This window comes from Gymnoscopelus microlampas (genome assembly GCF_963454915.1).
Source record: "Gymnoscopelus microlampas genome assembly, chromosome: 20".
In the NCBI taxonomy this organism is placed as follows: domain Eukaryota; kingdom Metazoa; phylum Chordata; class Actinopteri; order Myctophiformes; family Myctophidae; genus Gymnoscopelus; species Gymnoscopelus microlampas.
The window spans coordinates 15454205-15470092 of record NC_139957.1 but is presented as its reverse complement, the minus strand read 5'-3'; the positions used below and the strand labels follow the sequence as shown (position 1 = coordinate 15470092).

Below are 15888 nucleotides of genomic sequence, written 5' to 3'. Positions count from 1 at the left end.
TTCACTCGGATGTGTGTGCATTATCCTTCAACTGCTTTTATTGAGAAAAGCCCTTGAGTAAGCCATTCCTATCAGGCACCCTCATATTAGGAGTGTTGTCAGTTTTTGGCAGAACAAAGTGCTTTACCTCGATGTAAACATCCTGGAATGCTTAAACAAAAAAATCTAGTTTGTCTTTTCTTCCTGTGAGAAAGCAGCTTTTTTTTATGAAGCCACACAGGCTTGTTCAACAAAAGCTGCTCATCCATTAAACCCCATATTTGTAATTAAATACTTTACTATAACCAGGGAATGCGTATGAGTGTGGGTGTGCATGTGTGCATGTGTGAGTTTGCATGAATGTACCTGGTCCTGCATGCGCGTGCTATTGGTGTACTGTATGTGTGAGCATTTTTCATCGCACATATGTGCATCAGTACATCAACACACCCATGTTTTTATGTATGAGTGAGTGCACGTACGTGTGTGTGTGTGTGTGTGTGTGTGTGTGTGTGTGTGTGTGTGTGTGTGTGTGTGTGTGTGTGTGTGTGGCCCCCAGCCAGCACTTGGCTCTGGTTTGATAAACACAAGTCTCATAGAGGAATTAATGTCCACCTGTTTGCCATTCCCTCAGAATGGGTGATAGTATGAGGCAGAAAACAACAACACAACAACAAAAGATCTCTGAAGGTATACGGTGATGAGATATGTTGTGGGTGGTCTGAGCTGCCATGAAGAGGCATGAGGCTGGGCATTGTTCTCTCCGTCTTATTTCTGCCACACATTCTCACCCTTCTCTACATCTTCTTTCTCTGCAGCTTCCCACATTTCAGTCGACCATTTCAATGCCTTTTATGCCTCTTATGCCTTCACTCTCTTTCATCACTCAGCTTGTTTATCTATCTTGTCTCTGTCTCTTTTCTCAGTCTTTTCCCCTCTCTCTGTCTCTCTGGCGGGCGTTTTTTCCCTCACTGCGATGTGATGCTACAGTGCGGACTAGCCAACGCCAACTCGAACCTCCTGAGTCGCTGCCCTCCACACCCTCCTGTCTCGCATCAGGGTCTTGAGCTCTGCATTGCTGTTAGCTCCACTATCACACCAGTGTGTCTACATACAGTAGGTGTGCCTCTTTCCCCTACCAGCTGCGCCTTGGGTTCACTCCCACAGTGTCAGTTTGCTTCCGGGTGCCTACACTTATTGTAAGTCGCTTTGGATAAAAGCGTCTGCTAAATGACCGTAATGTAATGTAATGTAATGATGCACGCGCAGTGCCCAGCCAGCCTCATCCTTCTCTCTCTGACCTTGTCTGTGACCCGTGGGTAGGCCCCTGTAAGAGGTCCACGTTTCTGATATGGTCCGCACATGTGACGCCTAATGCCATTCGTAGCATTGTTATGTAGGGGCCCCATTTCCACACTCTCCCTCACTTACACATTGGGTGCCAGTTTTTTTTTTAAAACAGAGTACACTGAGTGCCAGGATTTTTAACCATTTTTGAGGAGCCGAGATACAGGCTTTTGAAGTCATAAGTTAACCAGGAAGTGGATTGGAGTCTAAATCTTCGGGAACTGGTGCTGTGAAGGGAATTATTATTATTTATTTTTTTTTTCAAAAAATATATTTTTTCAAAAACCGTATATATGCGGTTTTGGCACTCCACGGTTGTATTCCCAAAACCGTATATATACGGTTTTGGCACCCAATGTGTTAAAGGGTAAGACCACTTTGGTAGAGGTTTGGGTTGTGTAGTTACCTTGCCATGATGTAACTCCAAAGGTGGGAAAGAAATAAAAAATAATTGCTCCACTGATTAGAAATTGATAATTCAAAATATGCTCCTCATTGACTTACATTGTACGGTAAAACAGCTCTCAAAGTCTCTCTTTTAGCACATAAATTAACCCAAACATAGCTGATTCAGACAATATAGAGCATCACCAAACCCAGTACTGTTTTTTTTTTAAATAAAAATGTCAACTTCCTGTTGATTTTACTATTTGAAGATCTGGATCCGGATCCGCGGATCCAGTCCAGGTTTTCTACTTATTAAAAATGGCAAAATCAACAGGAAGTTGACATTTTTATAAAAAAAAAAAAACAGTACTGGGTTTGGTGATGTTCTATATTGTCTGAATCAACTTTGTTTGCGTTCGTTTATGTGCTAAAAGAGTGACTTTGAGAGCTGTTTTACCGTACAATGTAAATCAATGAGGAGCCTATTTTGAATTATCAATTTCTAATCAATGGAGCAATTATTTTTTATTTCTTGCCCACCTTTGGAGTTACATCATGGCAAGGTAACTACACAACCCAAACCTCTAAAAAAGTGGTCTTACCCTTTAAAGAGATAGTTCACCCCCAAAATGACTTTTTTTCTATCGATTAGTCACCCCATGGAGACTTGAATTCATGGATATTTTTTTGTTTTTGTCGCATTCCTAAGCCAATAATTCGATGACCGGCTGCGGTTCCGGTAGGAGACACAAAGAGTCTCCTTTGTGTCTCCTACCGGAACCACTGCCTACCGGTCAGCTGGTCATCAAATTATTGGCTTAGAAATGCGGAAAAAAACAAAAAAATAGTTTTCATGGGGTGAGTAATCAATAGAAAATAAGTCGTTTTTTTGGGTGAACTATCCCTCTAAAGCCCCTACACGCCATACTAACTTGTCCTGATTAACAATGGGAGATCAGTGTATACAGCACACTGTATACACACCGCACAGACGGTGGGCTGATGGTACTGTTGTGCACCTGCATGGGAGGAAATAACACCATTCCAGGAGGTGGTAGTAGTCTGCAAGAATCTGCAGTGTAACCATTGAGCAACAAGAACAAACAGACGGAGCACTTTCACACTACTACTCTTAAACCTGTTTATGGTGCTCGGGATAGGATTGAGAATTGAGAATATGGTGTTGGCACTTTGAGTTGAACATACCCCTCACAATAGCATTGTTTGTATGTGCAAGTTTTGCGTCTCACGCACGCACGCACGCACGCACGCACGCACGCACGCACGCACGCACGCACGCACGCACGCACGCACGCACGCACGCACGCACGCACGCACGCACGCACACACACACACACACACACACACACACACACACACACACACACACACACACACACACACCGTCCCCTCTCTTATCAAGGCAGACACAACTGTGCTTGAGAGTCAGATGAGCGACCCATGCATACACCTCAGTATCACCGACAGACGTGATACTGTACACACCGGACATTCTACAACTGATTTACAGCCATAGACGCTAATCAACTGCCCGACCTTGACTTGGGGTGTCACAGCATTAACCCTCTCCTCTACAGCCTCCACACCTTCACTCATAGCCTTTCACCGTCTCCAGCCTCTCTCTTCCCCTATTCCCCCACAATCTGAATAATGTCTAAATGATGGTTCAGTATTTAGAATGAGGGGTCACTGAAGGATTTGAAAGTGCCCTGAAATAAAAAGGCATGATCCTTCCAGTCACATAAATATTTTTTCTTGACCCTCCCCTGATTGAAAGAAATCGAATGACCTTCCCCCACCAAATGATGATAAACAACAGATTAATTCCAGTATCAGTTTGTAGTTGTGTTTTTTTAAACTCTTTTTCAGCAGAGAGAGGCTGCAGCGATTGTCCTTTGGGACATGCGTGTCAAAATGGGGGGTCTAATATTAAAGATTTTGTGCCAGCGAGCAACATTGGATATTTGATATAAAATCCCACAGTTAAGGTCAATATCGCAGCTCTGAATGAAGCAGGTTGGTTCCAGCTGTCACTACTGTGGAGCACAACTAATTAATCCAGTCTGAGAACTGCTGACGGTCACTTTGAAAAGTAACACTGCTAAAGTCTTTTATAAGTTACAATTATGTACAATATTTTTTAGAGTTTACATGAATTATTTAACATTTTCTGTAAATTAGTCCTACGTACACAGTTAACCATGTGAAGGTGTCATATGTGTTTCCAGTTCAAACATACTGACGAGCCAATCAAACAAAGCTTTGAGAAAATCAACTGGAACAGTAAATGGGTATGCCTGTGCCACCTTCTAAAAACCTGGGACTACAGTTATGCACAGAGCTGATTAACGGGGATAAGGTGACATAATTACAAGCAATTAAATTCTACCAATTAAAAAGCAATGTAACAGATTTGCGATATGATCGGTTAGATGCTTAATCGCTTAATTTTATACTAAGATGATTTCTGTGCTTGGATCTGCTCTGTTTTCTGCTTTTTTCTATTAGATTGTCTTTGTCTTTTAGTTACCATTAACATACTGTTACTATTATTATCATTTTGCTAGTATAGACAACAGTTTTGCTCTTTTGCTGCACCTAAGGCACGCTTGACTCTTTATCTCCACCAGGTCGGACGGCCGAATGCCGGAGATTTGGTTTTCTCCACTATCTATCTGTTTGTTTGTCCGTCTGTGAAAAGCTAATCTCCGGCACTGCTTGACCAATTGGCAAGATAGTTTGCACACACACACTCTCAGTAGGCCAAGGAATAACATCCACCTGCATTTTTTCTTTATTAGCCTCATAACAGACCGAACCGCTTCACATTTTGACCAATAAACTTGGCCACGCTCATTTCAGCCTGACAAGACTTTCCGCCATTTTGCGTTTTCTTTAAAACACAGTTTTTGCTACCACACCTACATATTTTGTCCAAAACTCACACAAATCGGTACACATTATATCTGAACTCATGTATTCAGATTGTTCATATTCCATCCCATTTCGCCATGATTGACTTTCAAAGTTTGCAGGCCCTGTGTACCCAAACCGAGAGGAGACTGACCCGAGGAGCACACATTTCTAGTTCATTACCCAAGGAGCCAATGGGTAAATGTAGAGAGAAATGTAGAGAGACAGACAAGGACATAATGAAACAGAAAGGGAGTGAGTCTGCAGCCCTGGCAGCATAAGCAGTCCTCTTAGTCGCTGCTTTCTCCAGGAAGTCCTGTCATGATGAAAGTAGTAAGGGGAAGAGCTGGGCTGTACAGCTGAGTCAAACAGATGGTACAGCTGCAAGCTAGGTTTGGCTGTAAGGTACAATTTTCCCTCTGCAAAATGTATTGCATTAAAGAAGCTGATAAATAAAAGTCAAGTAGTCCTGCAACGAGGAGATCCGCCTTCTTTGAACTCCCCTCGGAAAGACGAGAGGGAAAAGCTGGAAAGATGCTTGCCAAAATGTTGAGGGTCCAATTCCCCACGAAGTGCATGTCTGTCTCAACCTCATTAGTCGAACAGTGACCACATATCCCGCTTTCTTCTGGTTGCCAAGATTTCTTATGACTATCTTTTTTCGAGTGCCAACTGGTTGGTCATTAAGCCTGTACTTAGGGTTAGAGTCTATCTCTGCTTTTTATTCTGACATTCATTCATCTCTTTTTGGGGGTAATATAAGATTCGAATTTATAATTACTACAGACTACTTTTAGTTTATTGTGTAATAATAATACGTGTAACTGATGTTTTTTTTCTGTATAATATACAATGTATATTTTCCTGTATATTTAGATTCCTGAAATCACTAGTCAATGTGCGTTTATATTCACAGAAATGTGGATAATAAACACTGTGTTATATGATGCTGTGGCCATCCATGTTGCACACACTTAAAGCACATTATGCACCATACAGTACGTTGTATTTCAAGTTGATGTCTTTTGGTGTTTCCATAGCCTGTCAACTGTGAGTTAGCATTTTTATTGTTAAAATCCTTGTATGCACATACAGTACAGTACAGTACAGTACAGTTCCACTCCATCCCCAGGAGAATCTTTCCTGGATTCAGGATTCTATATCTAGTACCGTACATATCCAATGTGAAAACGAAAAAAAGTTTTTTTGGACACCTGAAGGTTTAAAGGGAAAACAACAATGGTCAGTGTAAACATTTACAAAAACACACACATTGTCTTCACTTGTACTGTACCTACAGTACAAGTGAAGACAGTGTCTGATTCTATTCTATTTAACAAGTGTTTGTAAATGTTTATGGTGGGTATTTTTCCTTGCATGTTGTTGAGGATATTTATGCAAACTTCGGTCCCATCTAGTACAGCTGTGATGACTGTCAAAATCTTAACTGGATTTGGATATTACAATAAACTTATTTAGGGCTCTTCTGGTCTTTTATTTTAGTCTCTCTCTCTCTCTCTCTCTCTGTGACAGGACTGTGAGAGATGTGTGGTCATTTCCCCGCTGCGGTGGCCCTGGCAGTGGATGATGCAGATTGATTAGGGAGGGAGAATGGATGGAGGAGAGGAAAGCCAGGCATGTGAGGAACAGCGGCAGGGGTGGTGGTGTTGGTGTTGGTAGTGGTGTGTGTGTGTGTGTGTGGGGGGGGGGGGGGGGGGGGGCTGAGAGGACTGTGCAGAGAACACCCAGGGAGAGAAAGATTAGGGGTGTGCCGATATATCGTCCTGCGATATATTGCGATATTAAAACGGGACGATATGTATCGTTGTGACGTCATACTGTATTGCAATATTTTTTTTGGGGGGGGATAATGAAAGTTAGAGGAGTTCTTACTGTATGGTGTGTGTTAAATGAAATGTGAGCTTACCATGATCACAGTAATCGTTAATCATATTCCATCATATTAAAGGGCTTTTGGAGAGAAATGTGACTCCAGTCACTTTCAGTTTAGAGCACTGCAGAGGGCAGGTGTGTCTGTGTCCAGCTGATGCTCGTTAATGTTACATGCATCAAGGCAATTATGAGAGCATCAAAGCCATGGATTTCTTTTACAAGCAACTTTAAACTGAAGATGATGGCCAATGTTCATAATAATTGAACAAATTAAACAAACGAAAAATCGTATTGTATCGATATGGTGAGCCCAATATCGTGTACCGTATCGTATCGTGAAATTAGTGTATCGGCACACCCCTAAAAGAGATGACCAGAGAATAAAGCCTGATTCATACACATTGTGAGCAGCTTGTAGGTCTGATATTTTCAGTACGTGACGCTGTCATGCGACGGAGCATAAATTAGGTTTAAAACAGACAGATTAGGAAGTGAGATTTAAAGAGGAGGGAGGGAGAACACAAGGGGAAAAATGCATTTTAAACCTTAAGACCTCAGCAAATATAATTTAAAAATAAAATAACTGACACTATAGGGTGCAAAATTGGCACGAGAAAAATGTGTTTGGATACTATTTTTTGGTATAAAGTATTTGAAAAAGTTGAATAATTTCCCAATACTCTATTAGAAGATTAGTTTACATTCTAATTAGTTTTACATGGAAGGACTGATCGCTGGAATAAACTTCAATACAACTGAACCATCGAAAAAGAGCACCTGTATGATTACACACGTATGACCAGCAGCCCTTCTATACTCCTTTTATTTATTTATGTAAACACTATGCAATTCACAACTAGGTCAGACAGGACAAACTGCTTGAAACACTGCTGCCGTACAGTCACTACTGTTCATTGGGTCATTGGGGTATACTTTTATAATGTACAGCACATAGAAGTTAGGGATGGAGCTGGTACACAGTTAAACATATACATGCAAATAAATCACTACACATTTAGCACTGGTTAACCAAATAAATAACTCATAAAATAATACAAATGATCAAAAATATTGTCTATAATTATAGTAGTGTACACTCGGCTGTTCTCAGATTGTATTTAACATATTAATTACTTCTAGAATTGCTTGGTTATAATATACGATGCTTTTTCCAACCATGCGTAGGGCAGATGTGCGGCACTAGCAGTGACGGTTGAACCACCCTACTCACGTTCAAAGCCTCAGGGTGATGATTTATGTATGAAATAACCATGTGAAATGTTGCTGGCTTCCTCGAAATATATAAATATTAAGTGGTAAAGGGAGCTTTGTATTCTACATATGAACCCCAGTTAAGTTTCTTTTTTCTATCTATATATAACAATTTTTATTGAGCAAGAACAGGTTACAACAAAGGCATCTTGACAAATCCCAAACCATAAGCGTTTCTTCAAACAACAATTTCAAGGGGCAACAAGGGTTTTGTTTCTCAGCATAATTGTCCAAATATAGTGCACATTTAATTATTCACAGGTTTTTCTTACAGTACATACAATCCTCTCTTATTTGCACATGCACATTTCGGCAAATACTCTCACCCACACCTACCTTCACTCGTACGCACGCACGCACGCACGCACGCACGCACGCACGCACGCACGCACGCACGCACTCACTCACTCACTCACTCACTCACTCACTCACTCACTCACTCACTCACTCACTCACTCACTCACTCACTCACTCACTCACTCACTCACTCACTCACTCACTCACTCACTCACTCACTCACTCACTCACTCACTCACTCACTCACTCACTCACACACACACACACACACACACACACACACACACACACACACACACACACACACACACACACACACACACACACACACACACACACAAAACCACAACAACACAGTCATTCCTTAGGGTTTTAAATTGCTGGGTGACTCTGCAGCTCCATTCCATCTACAAGAACCCCAGTTAAGTTTCACTTTAGTTTTTAATGGCTTGTAACTTCAACATCTTTTGACATAAATCACACATTACCCAATTCCCTGCATGCCACCTCCGAAACATATCGTCCTCCAACCATTTTTCTAGTTTATCCCTACCTACTGTAGCAACCGGGTTCAGATAGAGTGGTAGTACAGTAGGTGTCATTGAAGTTACAGTCAAGGAAGAACTTATACCTAGGGTGCATATTATACAATACACAATCTGGAGAGCGTATAGCACTAAAGATGATCTCAATGGTTAATCAAAAAGCATTCTAGCTAGAATATCCACTTCAATACATAAAAGTAGTCTTGAAATATTGGCAGGGGCACTTGTTCAATGTCATTTTGATTACACCTGCACATCCTGGTACACTAGCATCCCTAAGATCCCTAAAAAGAAGCTGCAGATCTCTCTTTATAAATTAGGTAGATTGATACTTCATCCCAGAACACATCTGGTCCTTTCTCATTTGATTAGCCTCAAGTGGCTCAGAGTGGAGGAAAGGGTATCACATATTAAATTGAGCATGGGTCACAGGATTGTAAACCATGTGATACTCAAAAATCTATGCAATTACTTTTCGAAGGTTAGTGATGCACACAGTTATTCCACCAGAGGGAGCATTCGGGTGGCGCAGTAGTAAAGTACCTGGCCACCACTAGGGGTTCGAATCCACCGCAGTGCGTCCGTCTTTTTTCGAGCGTCTATATGAACACAATTGGCATGTGAGTAGGATGGAGGCTCTACGTCCTCTCGGTGGGGGCCCCTCACTGGCAGGTGAGCCAGTAGGATAGAACAGCAGTGACAACCCACAGAAATGTGTGTGGGGAGGAATTTATTAGCATAACAACTAAATTGGGGAGAAAAAGGGGTAAAAAAGAAAAAAAAGAAAGAGGGAGCTCCATAAACTTACCATGTACCATGGTAAGCTTACCAATGCATGTACCATGCATTGGTAAGCTGTATTGTAAAGGACTAGGGGTGTAAAGTTAACCAATACGATTACATCAATACGCAGACCCCTGGATCGATCAAAATCTACCATGAATGGAACGATGGTTCGGAAATAAAATGCTTGGTCCACTGAAGCTAGTATAAGCTGCTGTGGAAGACTCTGATGTCTGATATAATGTTATAAATTATTACAAGTTACTTTCAAAACAATGAACTCAATGACTCATGGTCGCAATTTTATGCTTTTGACAGATATGTGCAAATATGTTTATGTATAATTTTTTGGCAATAAAGACATCAATCACAAAAACAATACAGGCAGGCATGAGAGAGAGAGAGAGAGAGAGAGAGAGAGAGAGAGAGAGAGAGAGAGAGAGAGAGAGAGAGAGAGAGAGAGTTGGTGCAGAGCTTGAAAGGAGTACACACACACACACACACACACACACACACACACACACACACACACACACACACACACACACACACACACACACACACACACACACACACACACACACACACACACACACACACACACACACACACACACACACTACAACTCCCCACCTTGAGTGGTTTGTGGCTGCGGGGGTCTGTCTCCTCCTCCTCTACGGCAGTTGGCTTCTGATTGGCTGCCGTTAGCTGGTGTCTCTGGAACACCAGTGCCTCCTTGAACTCCTCCTGTGTCTTGGTCTCCAGGAGCTTCTGTCTGAAGGTGATGTCTGAGAACATGGTGGCAAATGTCCTGCCCAGTTCCATGGCTGTCTTGGTACTTTTCTGTCAGGAAGGCAAGGAGAGAGGAGTTGTTATTTCGTTAAGTTGCTGCTATCCATGATTACTCAAAAACACAAATCGAAACAATTGACCCAGAAATACTGCATCTAGTTGTACTGTATGCCTCCGCCAATCAGTTGCGGCTTACTGTGCGTCCATGTCTGTCCAGACTCATATGATACATCATGGAGTGGAGACTTTGAAGGGATTTATAAAAAGGTGTTAAGTGTATTCTTGGCTAAATTTATCACTATTGATGTTGTTTGTGGGTTCCACAGTACCCTTGAACTTTGACTACCAAATTGTAACCACTTCATCCTTGAGTCCAAGTGGAAGATTGTACCAGATATAATGAAATTGCCTCCATCCTAAGATATCACCTTCAGGAGAATGGGACGGACGTGAGGTCATAGTGACCTTGACGTTTGACCACCAAAATCTTCGCTTTATCATATTATTCAATTTGTGTGAAAATCGGTCATAATTAGCTTCAGTTATTAGCTTTGTGATGTCATAGTGACCTTGACCTTTGAAAACCAAACACTAATAAGTTCATCCTTGAGTCTAAGTGGATGTTTATGTCAGATGTAATGAAATATGTAATATGTAATCTCTGAAGAACTAGTCAAAGCAGTTAATTAGTTGTACAACCTACATTGAGGGGGTAATATCTGCAGTGGGACAAGGAGTCAAGTTGAGCCCGTATCATTAGGTGGACAAGCTCCATAATAGAAGGAATGGAAGGGGGCCCTCATAATAACACTCTCTTTATAAAGCTCTTTAAATTAGTACAATTTACAATTGTATATAGAGTATAGATACTTTCAGCATTCCCCTGCTGCAGGAATGTATATTCTGTATGTAATGGTTGCTTTTTTCTCACTATTAGTATTCATTATATTCAATACTGAATATTTTCCTCTGGATGCAACATAGTTATTTACCCTACCATTCAAAATTGTATATATTATATAGTAGTCTATAGTTTTTCTCCACACTGACTGTATATTGATGCAGATCAACATTGTTCGCACAGCCTGGCAGAGTATGCCACACAAACCTTTCCTTAAATGTGTTCACCAAACATAATTCCTAAAGGTGCTCTGGAGCAGGATGTACAAGATATTATACTTCCTTTCCACCTGTTGGAAATGTTTACAGTTACATTAAGCTTGACAGTAAGCCCGCTACGGGGTAGGCTAGTTCGGCAGTATAATTTATCTTGCTTACCGAGCAGGGAATCCAATAAGCCACAGTAAACTCTCACTTAAATTAGCTAGACTCAAAATAAGCCAGGATTGTACTTTATCTGCCTTAATAGAATACCCCCTAAACTGTACAGTTGAAACGTGTCTTCTCTACAATGGTACCAGTGTCCAGCTGCTGATACCATCAGTTTTGACACAAACTGAACAGTGCATGTGATAATATCCCCATTGAAATTTAAGCCATATTACAGTAGGACGTAGGACAATGTGTACTGTTGGATTGGGAAGGGCTGTTCGAGCTCTGTCAACAATCACACATCTGTCACAGCTAATGCTGTTGCACGTCACAAACTGTGACAGCGCGACGGTAAAGGCTTGCTGGCAGGCGGCATGGCTGCGGGGGTGCCAGGCTAGCTCGGTTAACCAGGTGGCAAAACGGCAAACACAGTCAGTTTGGTGCCTACAGTAACAGCTGTGGCAAACAGAACTGCTAAAGCCCATAAGCTTTCACAGAGAGGAAGTGGGAACTGAAATTTAGCCAGAGCTGATAAATGGTAAATGGACTGCATTTATATAGCCCTTTTCTCCAAAGCGCATTACAATGTACTTCACATTCACCCATACATTCACATGCCGACGGCGGAGGAAACCATGCAAGGCACCAACCTGCTCATCGGGAGCAATTAGGGGTTCAAAGTGTTTTGCTCAAGGACACTTCGACACCAACTCTAGGGGAGCCCGGGAACGAACTGGGAACCACTCTACCTCCTGAGCCACTGCCACCCCGATAGCAGGGAACAGGACGCTTTTGCAGGAAGGCCAGGGGCCAGTAGAGGCCTCTACTTACTTACTCTCGCTCATAGAGATAGTTTGTGATGTAGGATGCATAAAGCATTGGTTATCAAAGTGGGGACCAGGGTCCCCAACAAGGGGGGGGTACCAGGGTCCCCAATAAAATTAGTTAATATACCGTCACAATCATTTTGGTACGTGGACTCAGACCACCAATAGGGACGAACTGAAATGAGTTAAGCCCCGCCCCAAAGGCACCGCTTCCTTCACACAGGGTGTGATTTTTTTTCAAACCCTGGCACAAAATATTTTTGAGATGGGGGTCCGCAGCCAAATACATATAATTTTGGGGGTCCTTGACATGACAACGTTTTGAGAACCACTGGCATAAAGGACACTAATGTGCATGCTCTATGGACCCACACTCGGAAGAAACTGTGTACTTCCAGGGGAGTATGCAATTGCACTGGGTTAGCAGCTTTCATTGAGATGAATGGGTGGAGATTTGTTTATGCCCCCTCAAGTTCTTATAGCCCAATGGGTGGACACAGTATGGCCAATGTATACAGAAAATGGGGGTGTGACCAAAAGGTTGCTGGTTTGAAGATCTGTGGGGAAGATCTGGGAGGGAGGAAATTAACTGATAAATTGAATTTAATAAAAAACATATTCTAATGGATTTAAATCTTTTGTCTCTATGATTTCCTACTCAAATGAATAAAGACTAATGTAGTCTAAGCACTCCACTCAGGTACACTTAACCCCCTAACCCTTACAAGACTCCAGCTCCCTGGCCTCATATACAAGACTGGTTTATTCTAAACATTACATGTGTGCACCCAAACTATGTGCAGACTTGAGACTTGGAACCGCAACTGTCACGCCAGGTCCCAGAGCCCACTGTTTCCAAAAACATTTTTTTTCTACATTTTGCTTTTAATTCTTATTATTTAAAAAGATTTAACTAAATCACAAAAAAAAAAATGTAATCCATTAATTAGAGGGGTAAAATACTTTTAAGAAGTAGTGAAAATAGCAGATCTACAAGCTCACAACACATCGCAACGTGTTGTGAGCTTGTAGATCGTCTATTTTCACTTCCTCGAGCCTGTGGCAAAAATGTGTGTATGTGTGTGTGTGTGTGTGTGTGTGTGTGTGTGTGTGTGTAGCCCTGAGCCCAAGTACAAGATGCTACTACAAAAGGGAGAGCCACCGTTGTGCACAAAGTGATTGTCTGACAGATAATGTCGGAAATATAACCCCCAAGAATGAAACCAAGCCATTCTGATGTAAAAAATACCTTCCAGTGACCAGGCCTGGCTTATCCAACAGTAGGAGCTGAAGCACAGGGCAGCAACCTTGGGGGGGGCACCAAACGGTGTGGAGAAAGTGAAAGAAGACAGAACAATGCGAAAAGTGCCGAAATTTAGAAGCAGCGGCTGCTAAAGGAGCGCTACAACACTGAAACACGCCGGTGAAGCGCATTTTTTTCCCGCACTGCAACCCCCCGCCCCCCCACCTCCCCTGACAAACCGGTCCTGGGGGGCACGAAACCGGGTCCAAGCACCGGGCTACACGAAGGCATAAGCCGGCCCTGCCAGTGACCAGGTAGGAGCTGCAACCACTTTCTGGCAGGAGGAAAACTGCTTTTTATGCCACATATGGCCTTTTACAGGTATAACCACTGGTATATTTTGCGCACAACACATAATTAGACAATTGGAAACACATGCCAATCAATTAACCCTGGCACTGCTTCCTTGAGTCACAACCCCCATCTCCACCCACAGCAGTCTTAATTGAGTGAGAGTTTGCAGATATACTAATTAACAGCTTAAATTTGGGAAAAGTGAAGAATCAGCTTTCTCACTCCCTGCAGAATGCCAATGGTCCATGCCTCTGTACAATATGAGATGTTTTGGTCAACCCACTGAGGAAAACAGATGAGGCCATTTTCATCCACAGAGTGAGAGTTCAGAAAAATGCATATGAAAGTAAACGTGTGGCATGGTGGCGCAGTGGTTAGCACTGTTGCCTCAAAGCAGGGTCTTGGGTTCGAACCCCAGCTGGACTGGAATTTCTGTCTGGAGTCTGAAAGTTCTCCCTGTGTTTGTGCTGGGTTTTCTTCCTCCCGCATCAAAATAATACTCCTGTCTTCTTTCTTCTTCTGCTCCTCCTCCTTCTTCTTTCGGTTAATTCCCATCGGGATCATCACAGCGGATCACCTGTATCCATCTGGATCTGTTTTCTGCGTCTTCCTCTGTGACGCCAGCCACCTGCACGTCCTCTCTTGCCGCATCCATGAACCACCTCTATGGCCTTCCTCTTCTCCTCTTACCTGGCAGTTCCATCTTCAGCATCCTTCTCCCAATGTACCCCTCATCCGTCCTTTTCCAGCTGTCCAAACCATCTCAACCTTTTGTCTCTTGTTTTATCCTCAAACCTTCTAACCAGGCTAGGTGTGAAATCCAACCATACCAAAACACAGAAGTTAACTGATATTTAGACTGTTAATTAAATGCTTGCTTGAAATTTGGGAAGACAAAAATGGCTCTTTTTAGATATTAGGGATTTTCTGCCTATATTTAATATATTTGGTATAGTACAGTAGAGAGACAGTTAAAAGGATCCCTGGCTAATAAGCCAAATATATGTATAATATGCCTTAATACATTATAATAGTCCTCTATATTGAGTAAAAGATTAACTGTTTCTAAAATAAATAAAACATTTAAGGTGTTTTACATTTTTTATTTTAGGTATAGAGGGCAATTATTATGTATTTAGGCATATTTGGCTTATTAGTCAGGGATTCTTTTAATAGGGAGAGAGTCAGGGAGTGACATGCACCAAACCAATCGCCGGGCTCGGGAATCGAACCCAGGACACGCTGTCAGGCATCAGAGCCTATGTGATACACACATTAACCAATCGGATATCGGCGCCCTAAAAGTTGTCAGACTTTAACTGAATACAAAATGAGGGGTGCTGCTGTAAAATAACAGTGTATTATTGCAGAGTATGACATTCCCAGAGTAAAATAAGTTACAGGCAGCCCCCCCACAAACACACAGACACAATAGATTGCATACATCTGCCAGCCAGAGGAATTCCTAGTATCATTATCATCATGCCCCTTCTAAGAGCTCTCTCTTCCTCCGGCAAATAGGCCGTCACCATCTGAGCAAGTGGAGTCACAGCAATGCATTACTGTTTACTCGCGGCCAAGATTAATGCCTTGCAGAATGCCATTAGTGGTTGGCTGTAAGGGGCACTGGCACCGTTACGGAGAAGCACAAACACAATGGAAAGTTCATAGCAGGAAAAACAGAGGGAGAGAGAGAGCGAGAGAGAGGGAGAGAGGGAGAGAGAGAGAGAGAGAGAGAGAGAGAGAGAGAGAGAGAGAGAGAAACCACGCAAACAAGCACAAAGCAGGTAGTTAGATGTGGACTTGTTGATTACCGGGGTCACTTGCCCCCGCAGTGGGGCTGAGGTTTGATGGTAGTGCGGTTGGTGAGATTGGTGTGTGTGTGTGTGTGTGAGTGTGTGTGTGTGTGTGTGTGTGTGTGTGTGTGTGTGTGTGTGTGTGTGTGTGTGTGTGTGTGTGTGTG

General features: G+C 42.4%; 1 protein-coding gene across 4 annotated transcripts in view; it reads right to left on the bottom strand.

The window, feature by feature from the left end:
* Positions 1 to 15888, bottom strand: part of slc4a11 (solute carrier family 4 member 11) — a 131188-nt gene that overhangs the window by 26166 nt on the left and 89134 nt on the right. For all 4 annotated transcript variants that reach the window (XM_084045398.1, XM_084045396.1, XM_084045395.1 and 1 more), the window contains exon 8: positions 10071 to 10280. In XM_084045398.1, coding sequence (XP_083901524.1) covers positions 10071 to 10280 — 210 coding nt within the window. The remainder of the gene's footprint in view (positions 1 to 10070; positions 10281 to 15888) is intronic.